A 21,431-nucleotide genomic window follows, 5' to 3' on the forward strand; every position below is an offset into this window, starting at 1 on the left:
CCTACCTAGATTTTCATCAGGTCCAACGCTTGGGCGCAAAAAATAGATGCCTATACATAAACAATCCACATAATTATGTTTCAGGTGTGGAGATGTGACACGTAGGGGAAGCAGTAAATGTATGGAAGAAGGGGCTCTGGTCAGATGTGACTAAAATTCATCTTTCTGTTCTATGCACATAGCTGTATGTTTGGCAGACAATTATTGTTGCACATCACGCTGAATTTAAAATCCCCACCGTGAAACATGGTGGTGGTTGCAAAAGACTTGAGACTGGACCAAAGGTTAAACTTCCAGCAGGACAACCATAGAAAGCTTGTAGCAAGAGCTACAATGGCATAGTTTAGACAAAAGCATATTCATGTATGTGAATGGACTAGTCAAAGTTAAGGCCAAAATCCAACTGAGAATCTGCGACATGGTTTGCAAAGTGAGCCTGAACAACTGAGCAGTATGCAGGGGGGCTGAAGACAAATGGACACCAGATTTTTTACATTTTTATTTGTTATACACTTTGTAAACTGTATTCTTTTCTTCAATTTCAGAATTATTAACTACTTTATGGTAACTGGTCTATCACATAAAATCCTGCCACTATTTGTGTTGAGAGATCATCATCATAATCTGTCTGAGTTTAGTTTTTCCATCTTAGACTTTGTCAGTGGTGATTTTTGATATTTTCTTCTTCCCTTTGTGTCTCAGCTCCCCATTCTCCTATAGCTGTTTCTAATCTGTTCACTTGCTCATCTGTGTAGCATTAAGTAACATCAATTTATCTTCTCATTTGATGTTTCCACTCTTCTCATGATGAAACACAATAGATATATATAGTACTGATAGTTTTTTTAGTTCTTCTAGGGTGATCTAAAAGTTATGTATTTTGCAAAGGTAAATATGATATTTATTACTTTTTTTAAATTTGTTTAAAAATAAATATGTTGTGTCACCTTTCAACCAATGATAAAAACAACAAAACAAACATGCACCACTTGTTTTTCCCCTCTGTGTTGCCTCAGTGTAATTGTATAATTGGATGTAATTGTGTGTGAAATGAATGATAATTAGGATTATGAGTTGCACACCTGTGGCTCAGCAGCACTTAGTGTTAAATGTTTTCATCAGAAACATAACATTTATTTTCTATGGAATTTACCTTATTTAAGGTACACTTTGGTAACTGTATGTAGATACATTACAAATTATACAAATAAGTGATTCATAAAAAAAATTAAAATGTAGTCCATACCAAGCAAATCTAACTACACACATCTGTCTTTGAACACATGGTCAACTATATCAGCAGCAGCTGCCAAGAAATGTGGGCAAGAAAGAGTATTTCTTATATGCTAGGCTGTAACAGCTAAGATGGCAAAGCAGATGGCAAGAACTGACCACATCATTGCTTATACCATGTGGAGGCAACTGATCATGTCATCTGGATCACTGGAGGCAGAGATACTTTCACTGTTTGATTTTGCTTTGACACCTTCTGTCATTGAGCCTTACAACACAATACACACTTGTTGAGACCTATGATGATGTGTGAAAAGCCTTAATTTGTTTTTGGAGGGGGGTAGCATAAGTTCACTTATCTAAACATCTGTGAAAAACCAATTCTTTAATTTCAATGCATGTATTAAGCGTTCATATTAGGAATGTATTGTTTATTACATACCATTTTTGCCATGGTACTGGTATGAATAATTGCTATAAAACAAATCTGAAAACTGAAGTATTTAGTTTAAAACATCTGGAACTGTGATTAACAAGGCTGGACCAGGAATCATAATAAATAATTGTGCCAGGCTTTGTATTTAAACTCAATATGATATTAAGATAGCATTCCCCATTCAAGTTATACCTGAGTTCTGACAGTGTTGTTGCATTTTAGATTCATTTGTTCTTTTATTTTCCAAATCTGGGGCTGGGCAGCACATGGAGCACAACCTTTCCCTGTTCTCACTGCAGTATGCTCTGGACCTTTTTGTCTTATTCTTTTGATTTCAGTTAAATTTGGCTCATTTATAGAAAATCTAAACATTTACAAGATTCATCTTAGGCCACTTTAAGTAGAAGGTTTAAGGATTATGAATCTCTCAATTCCAGTAACTCTAGTTTACAGATCAAAGCCTATAATTTGAAAGCCTCTATTGCAAAGAAACTGGAGATTTATAAACATTTATTTGTGTATTTCTCCAACACAAAATCCTGAAAGTCAATGTCCAGTCATCAGTTTGTGACATGAAGCTAAAGTGTACTTGGGTTACGCAGAAGGACAATAAACCAAAGCACACCAGCAAGTCCACCTCTAAACAGTAAAAAAAGTAAACTTTTAGGATTGCCTTAGTAAGATTTCAAACTTGAATCTGGTTGGAATAATGTAGCATGACTTTAATTAGGCCTTTTTTATGCTTGAAAACCCCCAGCTTGACTGAATTGAAACAATTCTGCAAAGAAGAGAGGGTCAAAATTCCTCTAGAGTAATGTACAGTAAAATATTTATTGCGAGACAGCACAAACACTTGATGGCAGTTGCTGCTGCCAAGGATAACTCAATCAGTTATTTGCTTTCATGGGGTGAAGCCGACAGAAGGCTGAGGAAGCTGGACGTAGAAACAATGATCCAGGGGTTATTTTCTGCTGAAGCTGAGCCAGGGTGCTAGAGCTTCGTAGGAGAAGCTGAGCCAGGAATTTCCAGGAGGTTGCTTTAGGAGAAAGGAGCTGAGGTCTGAGTTAAGGTTTGTTAAAGGTTCACACACAAAGAGGTAACACAAAGGGCTAGAGGTACCATGAAGGTCGACACTCACTGCAGCAGCTCAGTTCCACCCTCTAACTGAACCTGTACTCAGAAAGACAGACTAAGCACAAACTGCACAGCCCCAGATTCCCAACATACACTACCGGTCAGAAGTTTAGATACACTTTCTCACTTAATGGGTCTCTTTATTTTCATTACTATATAAATTATAGATTCTCAGCAAAGGCAAGAACACTGTGAATGAACAGACGTGCTTATATAGTAAAGAAAAAGTAAGAAATATCTAGGATAACATTTTTAGGTTTAGATTCTTCTAAATAACCACCATTAACTTTGATTGCTGCTTTGCACCCTTATCATTCTCTCGATAAGCTTTATGTGGTGGTCACTTGAAATGGTTTTCCAAAGAGTCTTGAAAGAACTTCCCAGAAGTTCATTGAGAGACAGATAAACTTTAATATTTCAGTCATCATAGCAAAGGGCAGCTACTTTAAGAAATCTAAAATATAAAACATATATAAACAAGTCACTGACTGGATGCAATCTGCTGGGTTTCCTTAGACAGAAAACGTTTTATCCAATTTGAATAAATAACTAACTCCGACTGCACTGTTCAATTGTTAGTATTAATTGGAATGTATGTACCTGACTGTTGTGAAGTGCCTTGAGACAACATGTGTTGTGAATTGGCGCTATATAAATAAACTGAATTGAATTGAAACTGAATTTAAATTTTTTTGTCTACTACATGATTTGATATGTGTTCATTCACAGTTGTGATGCCTTCAGTGACAATATAAGGAAATTGTAAACAGTCATAAACATAAAGAAAACCATTAAATGAGAAAGTGGTTTTTAAAACTTTTGACTGGTAGTGTATATACATAAAAGAGAAAGTGCAAGGCCTTTTGTAAGGGAGTGGGTTTTGTGGAATTATTTTGAGGTAATTACAATTAAACTTTCCCAATAGTAGTTAACAAAATGCTGCATGTTATTCTGTTATTTTTTGTTGTTGCAACTTTTCAGTATCACGTAGAAGTCACCCCATCACTCCTTTGCCTTTACCTTTGAGAGAGATAATCTGATGAAGCGTCATCTTGTTTACCAATGACTCCACTATGAGCTTCAGTCATTAATATTTAAAACATCATCTCTGCTACCCAAAGCAGGAGGAGGGATGTTTCATGACTTAGTTTATCAGACAGGTTGAAAGGTTTTTTGTTGAGTACATTTATTCATCTGGTTAGTTGGGAAGAATACTTTAAATCTTTCATGTTGTTCAAAGATTAAAAAAATTAGGCAGTTAAATTTTTTCTAGTATCCACACATCTTATTTCTGCATTTTGGTTTTAAGAGTATTTACTGCTAAATCTTGTACATATTTCAAGTGTCCAGAGCAGCACCATCCATGTCCTTGCTGTCCCAACTCGTCACTCTGTGGATCTGCTCTGGTCCGTCGTTGTTTCTAGCGTGGCTTGTGGGCAGACAGCTGGGTCTCAGGGTGGGCATACAGATGGCCGAGACGCTGAACTGTTCTCGGTGGGGAATACCCAGCAAAAAGGGTTTTTTTCAGGAAGGGGATGTAATCATCGGTGGGCTCTTTAACATTCATTATGTGCCTCCTACTAGGGACTATAGATTCACTCAGCAGCCAGACAACAAACCTTGCACAGGGTAAGACTCTGAACTCATTGCTCTCATTGATTGTTTGATTAGTTGACTGCTTATTACATTTTATAATTTTTTTTTATGTTTTCTCTATACAGGGCTTTGCAAAAGTGTTGAACTCTTTCTAATTTTATGTCATAACAACCATAAACTTCTATGTGTTGTGCTGAAATTATATCTGACTAGCCAACAAAAATAGTGAATAATTGTGAGGGAAATGAAAATGATACATGGTTTAAAAACAATTTTACAAATTCAAGTCTGAAAATTATGGTGTAAAGTTGCATTCAGATGTCTTGAGCCAATACTTTGTAGAATCACCTTTCACTGCAATTAAAGCTGTGTTTGTCTCCTCCAGCTTTGCATGTCTAGAGAATGAAATTCTGTCATAATCTTCTTTTCAAAATAGCTTAAGCTCAGTCAGATTATAGTCAAAGTGTGTCAGTTTTCCACCTTTACCAAAAAATAAATTTGGGTCAAGACCATTTATATGGTCTGATTTAAGCAATTCAAATATAGTTTTGGCTGTATGTTTAGGATCACTGCAGTCTCGTTTTTTCAACCACAAACAGGTTTTCTTCCTGCATTGCCCTGTATTTAGGTCGATTTATCTTCACATCTACTCTGACCAGCTTCCCGTTATTTCTGAAAGAAAGTATCTGCAGTGTCACTGCCATGTTTCACAATGGAGACGATGTTTTTGAGGTGATATGCAGTGTTGGTTTTGCTGTGTCCATTAAATAGCTAGTGGCAAACTTAAAAGAGGAAAAAGTTCAAATGGTATTATTGCTTTTGCAAGTCACTGTATGCATCATTATTTATAGTTTAGCAGTATGTTAATGCCTGAGCATTTTAACTGATTTTTCTTTGATCACATCTCTCCTGTGCTAGTTTACAAAGTCTACCGATGCAATACATCTATGCTATGATGTTTGCTCTGGAGGAAATCAACAACAGCTCCACTTTGCTACCAGGTGTGAAGCTGGGCCACCATATTCATGATAGCTGTTCCCTCCCTGCCTGGGCTCTGCAGGCTGCGCTGTCATTGGTTGGTGGACACATGCCGAGCTGTAATTCAGCTGCTAAATATGAGGAGGAAAAAGGAATCGGAGCAAGCAAAGGTGTCTAAATGTTCTGGATTTATTCTCCTTTACTGAATTTAGTACAGAATACAAATGTATTTTAATGCGAAAACTGACATGTAATGTATTTTGTAATGTTATCAGGTGATCAGCCAGTACCTTTGATCATTGGTGGTTGCAATTCTGTAACAGCCCAGATAGTGTCCAGACTCCTGGTACCACTTTCTCTTCCTCTAGTAAGTTCACTGACATAAATGATAGAATTATATCACTACCATTTTCAGCACTTCTACTCTGATGGACAATAAATATAACATTTCTTATGTTTTTATACCTGTTTTCTTATAACCTGCTCCAGTCACTGTTCAGACTTGAATTTAGCAAAAAAATCCCTATTTTCCTGTGTTTTCTGTTTTTAGGTGAGCTACACAGCAAGTACCCCAAGTTTAAGTGACAAGCAACAATTTCCTAATTTCTTCAGAACCATGGCCAGTGATGTATATCAAGCACGTGCTATTGCTCAGCTTGCTATAAAGTTTAAGTGGACCTGGGTTGGAGCAGTGGTGGCAAACAATGATTATGGCCTCATGGTATTGAAGGTTGTTCCATTAGATGTGTTTGTTGTTGCAAAAATACAGTCTTTAAACATCTTTGTGCTAGGACTGTACGATATTCAGCAAAAATAAGGCAAATTTAGTGTAAGCAATATTAATATAGCAAAGGACAGTTTGGAATGCAATATTCATAAACTTTTATAATCCAAATGTCAGGAATTAACACTTTGCATGCCAATAAGATTTAGCCAACAGGCTGGAGGTTACAGAAAGTGGTAAAGGCATCGTTAGGACAAATGACAAAAAGAAAAGGGAAGGAAATGTTGAAACATTAAAAATGAAATTATCGTCCCAATTTTGGACAATAATATCATTATTAAATATTTTACTGTGATCTTGTAGCCCTAATTTGTCCCTTTTCAAATCTCTAATATTTGCTCTATGTCAGGTATTTCAGGAGGGCATTCAGAGGGCAGGGGTGTGTCTGGCATTTGTGGAGACCCTCCAAAGGGAAAACATTGTAAGTGATGCCAGACGAGCAGCGCTTGCCATTCAGGCTTCGACTGCAAAGGTGATTTTGATTGTCACCTGGTATACAGATGTGATGGAACTGTTCCTGCAACTGGAGAAGTTGAATGTAAGAAACAGAAATAAAAATATTTAAAGATGCAACTAAAGAAGGCATTTATTACTAAGAACAGGATTTTTTACCTGCTTGTCATTGTGTTTTCTTGTTATTTCTAGGGAACAGTATTTTTTACCTGTTTGTAAATGTGTTTTCTTGTTATTTCTAGGTGACTGATAGACAATTTTTGGCCAGTGAGGCGTGGAGCACCAGTAGCGACCTTCGCCAAAGTACTGTTTCACATAAAGTGGCAAGTGGTGTTCTTGGTGTGGCCATACGAAGCTCAACTCTGCCTGGATTTGACACTTATATTCGTAATTTAAACCCCTCGCTTCGCCCAAATGATCACTTCTTAAAGGAATTTTGGGAAAAGGAGTTTGGATGTAGTCCTGGAATTGCGACAGCTTCTCCTTTTGCTTCTCTACCCCCCTGCAACGGCACAGAGAGCCTGTGGGCTGTGAATAATCTCTTCACTGACACCTCCCAGCTACGGGTGACATACAATGTCTATCTTGCAGTCTATGCTGCAGCTCACGCCCTTCACTCCCTACTCTCCTGCCCTGATGTTAACAGCTCTCCTGGACGTAACATCACCTGTTCATTTACAAATCAAATCAAGCCCATTGAGGTAAAGATTTCTACACATATATCAGACTTTTGTGAAATGTGTTTTAGATTTGCCCCTCATATTTTAAAGGGCATTTATTGTTATTTATTTTTCTTTTTACAATTTTCCATCCCATCTTGTTCATAATAGTTATTTATCTTATGGTTAAAATTGATAACTATGTAAATATATGTGAAAGGCAGGCGAACCTAAGTCGAAAGTTGCCAAAGACTAACATTATCTCCATCCATAACTAAAGCAGTGATAGCACAGTATCCAGCTTAAATTTGAGCTTATCAAGAAAAGATTTATTTGGTTATTTATCCAGAGAGGATTTTCTGAGAGCAGTAAATTGAAGACCCAACAAACCGGCACCCTATTGGGGGCTTTAAAAGCATTCTGGGTTAATCTAGTGTACCTGCAGCGATCAGCAACAATCTGAGAGAAAAACTAATTTCAAACACTAAAATTTCTGCTTCAGTTCTTACCAACATTTTTACTCTGATGCCAATGGGCATTAGCCTTCTGGCTCTTCAATAACAAAAGAAAAGAACATGCCACCAGAATAGCCTCCTTTTATACTAGGAAGCAATGCTTCGGTTGTTTGCATGTCTCAGATTTCACCACAAAATCAGTCCATGTTTTACTTGTGTGGTTTAACTGCACTATAGCAATTATACTATCAAAACGTTATTTCAAGGACACATCTGTCACATCACTGAAACTCCATGTCCAGTCTATAGTTAGTTTTCTCATGAGTTGTTTGGTCCTAAAAAGTCACTTCACCTGATGTTGCACATGTGGTGAAAAGAAGGCAAGGTAAAATACTTACATATCTGCACTTAAATGTTGTCTCCCCCATTTGGCTCAGACACAGTATAAATAATGCTGCTGCTAAAAACCTTTTATACCTAAGAGGTACGTACTCGCCTCTTCGGTAAAAAAAAGTTACCAGTCAGATCACCTTGGTGCTCGAGCTATGTGTAGTAGCCTTGGGATAAACTGTGTTGTGTCCCTCATCCTTCAGCTTTCAGTTCTTTCTTCCTCCAAGATTGCAATAATTCCATAATCCTGTGGCAAAATTGTTTTATTTCTGTTCACTTCTAAGGAGCTCACCTACTTTCACCTACTTTTACTACTTTGTAGTAAAAAAACAGTCTGTTCTGTGATTACTGTGAGAAATTTCTAGAAACTGACGGGTGGAGATCCAAAAGAAGATTTCCGTTTTAGAAAATTGCTCTACCTTAACAAAAACAACACAAAACAAAAAACAAACAAACCAAAAAAAAAAAAAAAAAGAAAAGAGTGATTGTGATTTATTTGTTTCATACTTTAAAATTTTATGTGCTTTCTGGCTCTAAAATATGATAATGGGTATGGCAATATGGTAATAGGGTAATAGGTTAATTGGTCTCCCTAAATTGCCCATAGGTATGAATGGGTGTGTGCATGATTGTTTGTCCTGTGTGTCTATGTGTTGCCCTGCGATGGACTGGCAACCTGTCCAGGGTGTACCCCACCTTTTTCCCGTAGACCGCTGGATATAGGCACCAGCTCTCCCGCGACCCTGTAAGGGGGAAGCGGGGAAATGGATGGATGGACCAAAGCTTTCCATGCATTTCGTAAAAACAAGACCAAAACAGTACTTATTTTCCAACTTTTAATGCTTTCAGCTGATGGAGCAGCTCCGTAAAGTGAACGTTACCACACCTCAGGGTGAAGCGTTTAATTTCCAAGGCGCCGACATCACAGTAAAGTATGACCTCGTGAACTGGCAGAGCAGCCCTGAGGGACAAGTCCAACTTGTTTTGATCGGCCTTGTGAATGACTTTGATCTTCACCTTAATGAGTCTGCTATTCAGTGGAGCACGGGGTCCAGTCAGGTACTTCAAATGGATCAACTGATTTCCAGGGACTTTTTGTCTAATTATTTTTTGCTTACACTTGAGAATGAGGTGTTGTTAAATCTTGTTCAGGTGCCTGTTTCCATCTGCAGTGAAGCTTGCCCTTCGGGTACACGGATGGCCACCAGGAAAGGAGAACCCATCTGCTGTTTTGACTGCATCCCATGTGCTGATGGAGAGATTAGCAACACAACTGGTGAGGAAAGGTCTTAAGAGAAACCGCATTTCAGCCTTTCTATCACAATTTCACTGGCAGACATTTCCATTTCTCTCTTTTCTGTGTCCAGGTTCCACTCAGTGTGTTCATTGTCCATCCGAGTTTTGGTCCAATGCTGAGCGTACTGCCTGCATCCCTCGCCAGCTGGACTACCTTTCTTTCAATGAAACTTTGGGCATCACACTAACAGCAGTTGCTGTTTCTGGTGTCACAGTGACAATTGCTGTTTTTGTGGTGTTCCTTTACAACCGTCAGACACCAATGGTAAAAGGATAAATAACTGCATTATATTTTTGATGTTTTAGATCCAGAAAACAAAACTGTGTATGTTTGCTGGTTTGTTCCCATTTATAGGTGCGAGCCAACAACTCAGAACTCAGCTTTCTGCTGCTCCTGTCAATAAAGCTCTGTTTTCTGTGCTCACTGGTGTTTATCGGCCGTCCCTCAGCCTGGTCATGCCGGTTCCAGCAGGCAGCCTTTGGGATCAGCTTTGTCCTGTGTGTTTCCTGCCTACAAGTGAAGACAATTGTGGTTCTGGCAGCATTCCGCTCAGCTAGGCCCGGTGCTGAAGCTCTGATGAGGTGGTTTGGTCCTGGACAGCAGAGAGGAAGTGTCTGCTTCTTCACATCCATACAGGTATCGCACTATTTCGACAACCTTACTTTTACTCCTGATAGTGTTCACATAGAGTGGCTCTCAAAAGTGTACACATATTACATATCATATTAGAATGCTAGTGTTTGGTGTTGAGACCTTTATGGGCCAACAGATGACACAATAATGATACCATGGTTAATTGTTTCATAACCTTTTCCACATATACTGTAACATATTCTGTACTTCAATAAAAAAACAGATATTAGATAGAAGTAAATAAACATTGTTGGATACATTGGTTGCACACAGTAAATGTGCACACACTAAAACTAATACTAAACATTTGTTTTATTTCCACTAAGATGTTTTTCTTTGTTTGTTTTTTACCTGAATGTCAGATTGAAGGTGAAACAAGTTTCAAAATCATTTATTATGATGTCATGAAGCAGTTTGTAGACTTCTGAGAAGCAGCCTATAATAACATGATTAACATGAGGTAGAACAATTTTTTTCTATTTCTAGATTATCATCTGTACTTTTTGGCTGTCACTTAACCCCCCGGTGCCTCAACCTGACTTGGAGATCCCAGGTTTACAGGTTACCCTGAAGTGTGCGATGACGTCTGTGATTGGTTTCTCTCTGGTGCTGGGCTACATTGGCCTCCTAGGCTGCACCAGCCTCCTTCTGGCCTTTCTTGCCAGGAAACTCCCAGACAACTTCAACGAGGCCAAGCTGATCACCTTTAGCATGTTGATTTTCTGTGCTGTCTGGGTGGCTTTTGTTCCTGCTTATGTAAGTTCACCTGGAAAATATGCAGTTGCTGTGGAAATTTTCGCCATTCTGGCCTCAAGTTATGGTTTACTGGTCTGCATCTTTGCTCCAAAGTGTTTCATCATTCTTTTGAGGCCAGAGAAAAACACTAAGAAGCATTTGATGGCAAGATAGTAATGGCGGTCAGTACATCTATTATGATTAGATGCACATAAGCTGTTGTTCTGTTTTACATTTTATTTCCCAGATGTTATAGATATCGTTTAAATACCTGCAAGAAATTATTATAATTTAATGTATGCTGTTAACATTTGTTATTATGAGGGAGATTTAGGCTGTAAAATGTAATTACAGTAATAAAGATAAAACACAAAATAAATTATATTTTATTTTTACAATAATATGTTCTATTCAATTTAGGTCTGAGTTCCTATAAATTTTCTTAACTTATTGAAAAAATGTTCACTGCTAAAAGATAAGAAGAAGGGGGATAAAACAGTGACTTTTATATAGCCTTTAAATGTGGTTACATTTTGTTTGTCACTATCTTGTTCAAAATACACTTAATTATTTGAACTACATGGATTTTTATGTCTTGTTTATTTAATCTGAAAAAGGATAAATATGGGATGAATCCACTCATCTATCTACTGTCAGAGCAGACAACTAGATTATCTCTTTATTTAAACAGCTACTTTTAAAGAAATTGTACAATTTAACTATTTAAATGTAACTTGTGTATAGAGTTAGGGTCAGGTGTTTGAAACGGCATCAACCAAATAGGGAAATTGTGTTTTTCAGACTTCTACATTTTAAATCTGCTGATGCCCTCTGCTGGTCATATGGCAAAGGTACAATTTCAGCATTTACTGTGGTTAAAAGGATTCTTTCTTTCCTAACACAGATTAATTGTAAAAAAAAATATATAATTTCTTTGTACCTTATATAGCTTATATTTTAAAAATTCATTATGCCCAAAAGTTTTTGATTTGTAATGACTGTTCAAACATATAATATTTAAGTTATTGCTTCGATTGTGATATTCTTTTTCATTATCAAGTGTACTTTACTGCAAAGTATATCCAAGAGGTTAAATCAGTAACATAAACCATGATGCAACAGAGGTGTATAAACAAATTTAGCAAACAAAAATAAATTAAAACCTTTGGAACTGTTCATGATATTTTGAATGTTCCAACATAAAATTTATTTATGTGTAATGGGATAATACAGTAGCTCCTCAAAGGTATTCACACCCAAACTTTTTCCACATTTGCTCACATAATAACCATAAACTTCAGTCTACTGTATAGTGATTTGGTGATACAAAGCAATGCAAAGTAGCGCATAATCATAAAGTAAAAGGTAAATGATATATTCGTGTGAAACGTGTGCTGTTATTCTGTATTCAACCCCTTTACTCTGACACCAAAAAATATCATTGAGTGCAAGAGTTATCATGAGTTGTGTTGGCTGTGTCCTTTCAATGTGCTCTGTGAGATGTTCAAAGCATGGGGTATTGTTTTAGTACCTAACTCTGCTTAAGATCTCTCTACAATTTAATCATAACCTGTCTGGATTGAGTTAATTGGTATTCATGATGCAATACTCTGAGGCCTTTAGAGCAACTGCTCAAGGAAGGAGAGAATATGTCAACACATCAACAATTAGTTGTGCTGACCTTTATAGATGAATGGCTGAAAGGAATTCACTGCTGGAAGATAAAGTCCAGTTTGCCACATGAAAATATGTAGAACAGAGTGCTCTGGTCAGATGAGACAAATTGTGTTGTGGAAAACTAACACAGCACATCAACCCACACACAGTCTGTCAAACATGGTGGTGGCAGCATCATGCTGTGTGCGTGTTTTTCTTCAGCAGAGACAGAGAAGCATGGTTAGAGGAAAATACATAGAAATCCTGGAAGAAAACCTGTTAAAGGCTGCAGTAGCTTTTAGATCGCAGTGGAGGTTTACCTTCCAGCAGGACAATGACCCTGTACATGCAGCCAGGTGAAGACGTAATGCCTTAGATCAAAACCTAGTCATATGTTAGAACGGCCCAGTCAAAGTCAACTTAACAATGTTATGCCACTCTGTTATTGTGTGTCACGTAAAATCACATTAAAGTACATTAAAGTCTGGTTGTAAATGGAAAACAAAAGTTCAAGAGGTATTTTTTCTTTTACAGGCCACTATTTTGTTACTCAATTCCTCTTCCCATGATGGCCTTCTTTGTATTTCTCTCTGGTCTAAGCAAAATTATGTAACATTTGGGTCCAAACAGTGCCAACAAAAGACCAAAACTGGAGGCCAGGATTGCAAACACCTCTACTGCATCTGCATATTTGCCTGGTGAGCTAATATAAGCAGGAACAAAGGCCACCCATACAGCACAGAAGATCAGCATGCTGAAAGTGATAAGCTTAGCCTCATTAAAGTTGTCAGGAAGATTCCTTGCCAAAAATGCTAACACAAAGCTAAGAATAGCCAAAATACCAATGTATCCAAGTAACACTGAAAAACCGACAGCAGAGCCAACTACACACTCATAAACTATCTTATCATTGTGGTATTTGGTGTTTTTATGTGGAGACGGTGAAAAAGAGATGAGCCAAGCAGTGCAGATTGCTGCCTGGACAGATGTGAGAACTAGAACTGTTCCCCTCTGCTGTGAAACACCAAACCATTTGAGACTGGCTTCACCTCCTGGTTTGGAGGATTTGAAAACCGCCAGAACCACCATAGTTTTAACCAGGATGCATGAGACACAAAGCACAAAGCTGATCCCAAATGATGCGTGTCTAAGCTGACATGTCCACAATCTGGGTCGTCCAATAAACAGCAGTGAACACAGGAAGCATAATTTAAGTGAAAGCAACAGGTTGAAACTAAGTTCTGAGTTGTTGGCTCGTACTATAGGTGTGCTACGGTGATAGATGAAGATTCCTAGAACAACAGTGCAGATAAATGTCCCCAGCAATGAGGCTGCTGTCAAACAGATCCCTAAAGGTTCCTGATAGGAGAGGAACTCGGTTTTCTTAGGAACACAGTGATCTCTCTGGGGGATGGACCAGTAATCTTCTGGACAGCTGAAGCACTCCAAGGAATCTGGCAAAAATGCAGAAAAAAGGTAAATCATGCATTTGTAAGCCAGAACAATTTGTGAAATAATAACAAAATAAGAAAACATAAAGGCTCACTAGTGCTATTACTGATCTTTCCCTCAGAGCAAGGGATGCAGTCAAAACAGCACTCGGGTTCCCCCTTCTTTCTTACCACACGGGTACCTGGAGGACAGTCGTTGCTGCACACTGACCGGGGTGGCTGAAAGAGAAACATAAGTGTATGTTTCTTATTAAAGTGACTTCAAGTTATACAAGGGACAAAAGGAAAGGAATAACCTTTTTGGGTTTAAAGTTCCAGAAGATTTTGTCTCCATCAAGTATGAGTTGTTCACCATTGAACGCAGACATTTTAACCTCTCCGACATTTTGAACTTTAGTTTGTCCATCAGGGAGCCAGAGCCAGTTCATAACATCATATATTGGTAAGGCATCACCATTGTCATCAAATGACACTTGATCACCAAATGATGTGGTGAAATGAACCCTTTCCAGGTAATAAACAAGCTAATAAAAGGCAAATGAGGAGAAGGTAAAGCACAGATGAAATAACTCAATCAGCATAATCTGGTTAACTGTACTGACTGAGGTCAATTTCAAAAACCAGTTCTCATGTCCCTTTCTCGTGATGTGCTACTTTGTCTTAATATATGAGAATGAAATGAAATACATTAAAGTTTGGGGTTGTAACACCACAACATATACCATAAATAAATAAATATCAAGAGGTATAAATATCCTTTAATGGCACTTTATATTCAATTAACAAAAACAGGTAAAGTATATTGTACCTGCCATGGTTCAAGAGTTTGCATAGTGGCACAGCTTTGCTTGTAGAAAGGTCCTTTCCCTGGTTTACACTTTAATATTTCATCAAGGGCATATGCCAGTGCATACACAGCTTTGTAAACATTGTACTCAGACCTGAGATCAGAAACATCCAAGAACTCAGTCTCCACTGCCTCTAAATCCTCGTCTCCAGAGCAAACTTTTCCATCGTTCTCAACCCAACCTGATGGAGTTGGTTTAAATCTGCACTGAAATGTGAATTCCCAAAACTGGTTTACCTGAAATACATAAAAAGCAGCATTTTAAGCAAGAATGATTTTATTATTATGGTCACAAATACCTCACTTAGTGAAGAAAATATCACCATGCTATTTTCAAAGCTGTTGTTGTGTTGTAGATCGGGACGTGTGTGTAGCAAGAAATCCTTGAGGCCTGGTATCGCTCCTCGACGGATAGCGATGCCCAATGTGCCACCAAGGTACGGCATTAGTTGAGTGGTCTGAAGAACAGTAGCGGTGGACCAGGCTTCACTTGCCAACCACTGAAGGCCTGTCAAGTTCTGTCTCACCACCTAATTATGTAAAAAATATATTTTCTGTTAATTTATACAAAATAGACCAATTACATTGAAATAAGTCAAACACTGTACAGTGAAATCATTTTAAAATCAATCACAGCAGGAGTCACAAAAGCTGTTCATAAAGAATGTACTTTAGTAAGTGGCAAAACATCTGCTGGACCACCACACAGATATATATATATATATATATATATATATATATATATATATATATATATATATATATATATATATATACCCTGCCTCTTGCCCATAGACTGCTGGAGATAGGCACCAGCTCCCCCACGACCCACTATGGAATAAGCGGTAGAAAATGACTGACTATATATAAATATATATGTCTATATATATATAGATATAGATATCGTCACGGAGTGACATTTTGGATTTTGTTTTATGGTTTCTTGTGATGGTTTATTTTGTCTTGATGTTTCTATTAAGTTTATTAGTTTGTTTTGCTCCTACTGCCTCCTGGTGTTTTGTTGTTCTCCCTCATTAAGTTTCCTTATGGTTGTTTCCTTATTACTTTGTATGGTTCTATTATTATGATTAGTCTCTGTATTAGGGTTTTTTGTTCTCCTGGATTCGTTAGCTCCCCCTTTAGTATCTCTGTGTTCCTCCTCGTCTTTATTCCCTTTCTGTGTTCTTATTCTGTTCTGTCTAGCTTAGTTCTTCATGTTTAGTTTCTAGTGTTCCAGTTGTGCTTCCTGTTAGGTCAGCTTGAGTTATTGTTTCTTTTTATTCTAGTCCTCTGCTTCATTCTCAGTTTGTTTCTATCAGTGTTTGTTTGTTTACTTGTAGTCAGGGTTTCCTTTTGCTTAGGCCTTAGGTTCTTGTTATTCTTCTGTTCCTTCCAGTTCCTCTGTTTCCTTTACCTCTTGGTTATTCTAGATTTCTTATGTTTTGGTTATTTTATCTTAGTCTATTGTTCTGCTTAGGTCTTGGTTTCTCTTTATTGTTTATTTGTTTCACCTGTTCCTTCTGCTCCCCTGTCTCCTTGTCGCACCTGTTCTCTGTTCCCTTGATTACCTGCCTTTGTCTTTCCGCAGTATATTAGTTGGTTTGGTGTCTCTGTTCGTGGCTGGTTCCTTGTGTTTGTCATACCCCGTTCTCAACCCACGTATTTGTGCTGAGTTTTTCCATGTTCCTGCAGGACCTATCTTGTAAGTTTTTGGATCTGGACTTTGTTTGTATCTGCTGTGCCTTGTTTTGGTTTCTTTGATAACCTCTGGAAATAAAGCTGAAAACCTTTACAACATGTTGCTGACCAGCTCTTGTCTGCACTTTGGTCTGCCTGCAAACAACATCCTGACAGATATATATATAGGAAGAAAGGAAAATGGATTTCAAGACCAACCTCCTCCATGAGATTAATGATCTGACTCTCATGTGCAAACACAATGACAACACGAGCTGTGGATTTCTTCATTACATCCACAATCCTCTGAAATTCAATCAAATCCTTTTCCCAGGGCAAAACCTCCAAATAGGCTAGACAGCCACCCCCAGACACACCCAGATCTGAACGGAAGGATCGGGCAGCATGCAAGCCGTAGTCATCATCACTTATCAGCAAACCGGCCCAGGTCCAGCCAAAGTGTTTCAGTATTTGAATCATGGCACGCACCTGAGTGAAAAGAAACATACTGAGAGGAAATACTAATGAAATGGATTCTACAGGTAATCATGTTTTAGTAGGCTTAAAATTGTTCCTACCCTTGGCACTTTTTTATTTAACCAAGACGTTTGTCTGATTGAAAAGAACACAGACATCTCTCAAAGTGTAAAAAAAAATGTTATTTAAATTCTAGCAACAAATGGCATGTTGGAAATTAGTTGTACCATTCTCATTGATCATTGTGTAAAAAACGTTATTGTCATTACAGCAATCAAATGCTTCTCATAATTGCAAATAAACTTTTTTAGATTAGACCATTCTTTTTTTGCAAAGACGTCCATGTTTATGAGGCTCGAAGCCCTCCTTGCCATCACCCTGTTCTTTAGTTTCCTCCACATATTCTGCACATGTATTGGAGTATTCAAAACATTTATATTACTTCTAGTCAGAAGTAATTTGTTGGTCAAATTAAAAGATTGCTTTAAATATAAAGCTGCCAGGGGTGTAAAAAATATGTTTTTTCTTTTGCTATTTCATCAGAATTAAAGAGCCTGATTGGTCAGAGGAACTAAAATTACACTTTTGCACATTATCTTATACATTCCAAAGCTTTTTACCTGGAAAGCATCACTTGGTATTGTCCTAAAGAAGGATGGAAACTTCTGCCGGTCACTTAGACAGGCGCATGTGGCAAAATAACTCACCTGTGAAAGATCCAAACTAAACAGTCAAAGCTATAACAAGCTGTTCGAGTTATTACACTTTACGTACAATCTAACCTTTTATTAGATGGTAAAGCTGAACACTTACCATAGGCACTCTGTACAAACCTAAGACAGTCGAGATAGCAATGGAGCGTGTAGAGGAAGAGTCTCCCACAACCCCCAGAACTGGAGGTCTTCCTTCACAGGTCTCATTCAATATAATTTGCTCCTCCTGACTGCTGATTAATGCAAGTGCTGCACGAAACCCAATGCCAAGAGTCAGGCAGTTGTCATACAGACTGTACCCCAAAGTCACGTTGGGTAACAGCTGGGAGTCTCTGTTAACCTCATCAATAGCAAAGGCCATGGTCTGAGCCTGTCTAAACCCTAAGAAATCAAAACTAACACAAATATACAAAAGTTTAACACTAAAAAATGTATTTGCTATGTTTGTAAATGTATATAAAAAAAAGATTTAGCAAACATGTCATGTGAAGATCAAGAGTTATTCAATTACATCCATGTCAAAGAAAAAAAAAAGCAAAATAAAAACAAATATTAAAATATATATATAAATAGACAAAACATCTTGCACAAAAAGACTTGATTATCAAATGCACTGCACAATCTTCCATTAGATGTGGTTTTCCAGTTTTTTCTTTAACAATGATCCTGACACACTTACCCATTGCATGTAAGCTGATGTGGTTCAGCAGTAAAGGACAGGTCAGGAAAGATAGAAAAGAAGTGGACCTGAAACAGCCCACCGAGCATCACATCCCCAGCCTTGTGCATACCGTTGAGATGAAATTGCCCCTGTAACAGACATGAGGAAGAGAACAAAGAGGGTGGCACAGAAGAAGAAGGATAGATGTACAGCAACAGGAGAAAGATTAAGCTGGTGCGCTTTAAGTTTTGCATGACTTTCATTTGATTGAGTCGTGTCAGTGCTTTTCAATGCTTTCTCAACTGTTTTTATTGACTCAGAGTGAATGCCACCCACCAAGACAGATGAAGAAGAGTGGGCAGGGCCTGATATGCATTACAGGCTTATTTTGTGCCAAACAATAATAATGTGATTTCAAAAAAATACAATAAAAAAAACATTCAATTTGAATATCAGTAGTGTATTCATCTTTTTTTAAAAATTATGCGTACTACATTTACTGCTCAATTTTATGGATTTAAATTTACTTACGAACTATTTAATTATTACCTAAGACATCTAAATATATCATTATATACCACTCTGTAAGTACAGAAATAAAAAACAACTAAATAATCTTAGTTTTCTTTGTCTCTGAAAATCATACACTAATAAACCCATTAAAATACAAATAAGCTCAGATTTAGGATGTAGTATAATAGAATACCCTCTACATGGTAGGAGCATACCAGGATACTTGCCATGTTGTCATCGTTGTCCAGTGTCTATAATTATACAACTCTTTTTCGAAACAATTGTGATTATTATATCAGCATCAAACATAAAACAATCAACAGATACAGATATGAGAATTTCAAGTTGTTGAGGTAACTTAGCAAACAGCTCCAGAACTATGGAGCCTAAATAGTAAAAGCCAGAATCCGTGTGGTGAAACGGCTCCAGTGGGTTTTATTAGGCAGCAAGTTGCTGCATGAAAAAAAAAAGAAGCAGCCTAAAACACAGCAAAAGAAAGGCCCTATCTTAGAAAGCTTATTTAGCTGAATAAAATAAAACCTGACACTGTAGTCAGTTGAAAAACACACAGACAAAACTACAGACAGGTAGATACCTTCACACCTAATAATTATTGGGAGAGAAAACATTTCAGGTTTTGTTAATGGTGGAGACATTTGGGCTAATTGTAATATTATTTGAGTTTTGAAGAAGCAGAAATATTTTCTTTATCAAGTTATCCTATTAAGACATGATGTGTCTTGGCCTTAAACAGACATTCAGGATCTGTGTGGTGGTGCAGTTTCTAGCACGGTTGCCTTGCAGTAAGAAAGTTCCGGGATCAAATTCCAGCTAGAGGTCCTACCGACTGTTTTCTTTTGAGGGGGTAAAAAATTGTTTTACATTTGTCTGAGCACAATGCATATGGTTAAATGATGTTTTATTGAGTGTCAAGAAGGGCAGAATTACATTCAGGTCATCAGTCCACAATCTTAGAAGAGTGTGTCCTTTTGCTGAAAATTATCTGCAGAGCACAAAACACACCAGAGACTAGATAAATGATAAATGGCCTGTACTTGTATAGTGGTTTATCTAGTCCGAGGACCCCAAAGCGCACTACAATCAGACAACCACCCATTCACTGACAGTGATAGGCAACATTGTAGCCACAGCTGCCCTGGGGCAGACTGACAGAAGCGAGGCTCCCATACAATTGGTGCCACTGGGTCCTCTGACCATCATCAGTAGGCAAGGCAGGTCAAGTGTCTTGCCCAAGCACACAATGACAGAGACCTTCCTGTCACTGGTAATCCACCGGTGACATTATGGACTCTTACCACCTGAGCAACGGTCGCCCCAAACCTTTAAACATTGTATTAGAAATTATTCTGAAGATAAATGCTTGCTCTTTTTTGATTATGCTTAGAGATGGGCACCCAAAAAAAGTTATCATCAATTTGTAACTGAGGTGACTGTGGCAAAACAGGAAGAGTAGACTTCTTGCAATCAAAGAGTTGTGGGTTCAATCCCAACTTCTTTTCCTGCCATACGTCGATGCCCCCATGAGCAAGACACTTAATCCCAAATTACCTACCAATCTGCGTAGCATGTGACTGTAGAGCTAAGCGCTTGAGGTCAGTATGACTAAAAAAGAGCTATATAAATTCAGTCTCTTTACTATTTAAAAGAGAAATCTGCAGCTATGTTAGTGGTTTGTCTTTGCCTTTCATTAACCACCTAATCCACCTTTAGAATTACATTGCAATACAATGTATCATTCTACATGACTACTGATTTTGAAGTTAGTCAAGCTCAGCCATTGTGTTTTCAACACAGCATTCGCCCTGCTCCACAGTCAGAGCTCAGAGTTGCCTAACAGCCACATCAGATGAACGATCAGTAAGTCATGTCAGCAGATATGACTGAAGTTTGTCATCTGAACCCCCTGAGAAATTCTTCAGTTGAATTGGTACTTCCCGGCAACACCCGATGCTGTATCCAAACAGAGGGCAAGCACACTTTCTGGCATGTCTTCTAAATCCATTTGATAAATAAACAAACTCACAGTTAACGCTCATCATTAGTTAGTCAGTTCACTGCAGTTTGTTTTAGAAATTTCTTACATGTTTATAATTCACCATGATCTTATAATAGCAACCATAATTCATTTAGACATTTCTCCTCTACAAGAAATGAAGGTTGGGATCTCACTCTTATACTCATTGAAATTTATTGTTGAATGTTGTGGTTTCACATAGGTTGATAAATATTATGAGGGTAAGAGAGTTTCTTCCTTTATTTCAACAATCAAACAATTAAATTTCTTTGAAATAAAAACATACTTCGACAACAGTGCAGTAGTAAACAAATAGACAACTTGATAATTAAAGTAATGTAAGAAGATTAGTAACACAGAAAACAGTACTGGTTCAGAGCTTATGTGTTTAGCTGTATTTCTCTCCTAGAAGAAGTTACTACTACTATTAACTATACTTGTTCTTTAACATAGAAAGTACTCCTGGACCGGTGCTTCTGTGCTTATTTAGAGTATCTGCTCTATTCTATCAAACCCAAAGTTGTTTGATGCCTGCTCACACTGAGCCAGGCTCTGCTAGAAGTTTCTTCCTGGTAAAAAAGGTTTTTCTATAAGTAAACTAGAACTGTTTGTCTTGTA

The 21,431-nt window shown here is 37.7% G+C and overlaps 2 protein-coding genes across 2 annotated transcripts; one reads left to right on the forward strand and one right to left on the reverse strand.

Annotated features, from left to right (window-relative positions):
• The first annotated feature begins 4,166 nt into the window (after positions 1 to 4,166).
• Positions 4,167 to 11,112, forward strand: LOC124884702 (extracellular calcium-sensing receptor). The gene is made up of 11 exons (XM_047392752.1): positions 4,167 to 4,432; positions 5,318 to 5,547; positions 5,665 to 5,744; positions 5,928 to 6,107; positions 6,511 to 6,699; positions 6,857 to 7,315; positions 8,968 to 9,177; positions 9,271 to 9,394; positions 9,486 to 9,679; positions 9,770 to 10,051; positions 10,535 to 11,112. The coding sequence occupies exons 1-11, from the start codon at positions 4,167 to 4,169 to the stop codon at positions 10,955 to 10,957; spliced, it is 2,637 nt and encodes an 878-aa protein (XP_047248708.1). The 3' UTR covers positions 10,958 to 11,112.
• Positions 11,113 to 12,985: 1,873 nt separating this feature from the next.
• On the reverse strand, positions 12,986 to 18,429 carry LOC124884354 (extracellular calcium-sensing receptor-like). Its single transcript, XM_047392249.1, has 9 exons — positions 18,284 to 18,429; positions 17,705 to 17,999; positions 17,512 to 17,598; positions 16,634 to 16,903; positions 15,037 to 15,267; positions 14,699 to 14,974; positions 14,187 to 14,414; positions 13,986 to 14,109; positions 12,986 to 13,893 (listed from the first exon to the last, which is right to left on the reverse strand). Exons 1-9 carry the CDS (start codon positions 18,391 to 18,393, stop codon positions 12,986 to 12,988), a joined length of 2,529 nt encoding a protein of 842 aa, XP_047248205.1. The 5' UTR covers positions 18,394 to 18,429.
• Positions 18,430 to 21,431: the final 3,002 nt, after the last annotated feature.

This window comes from Girardinichthys multiradiatus, chromosome 18 (assembly GCF_021462225.1).
Source record: "Girardinichthys multiradiatus isolate DD_20200921_A chromosome 18, DD_fGirMul_XY1, whole genome shotgun sequence".
NCBI lineage: Eukaryota > Metazoa > Chordata > Actinopteri > Cyprinodontiformes > Goodeidae > Girardinichthys > Girardinichthys multiradiatus.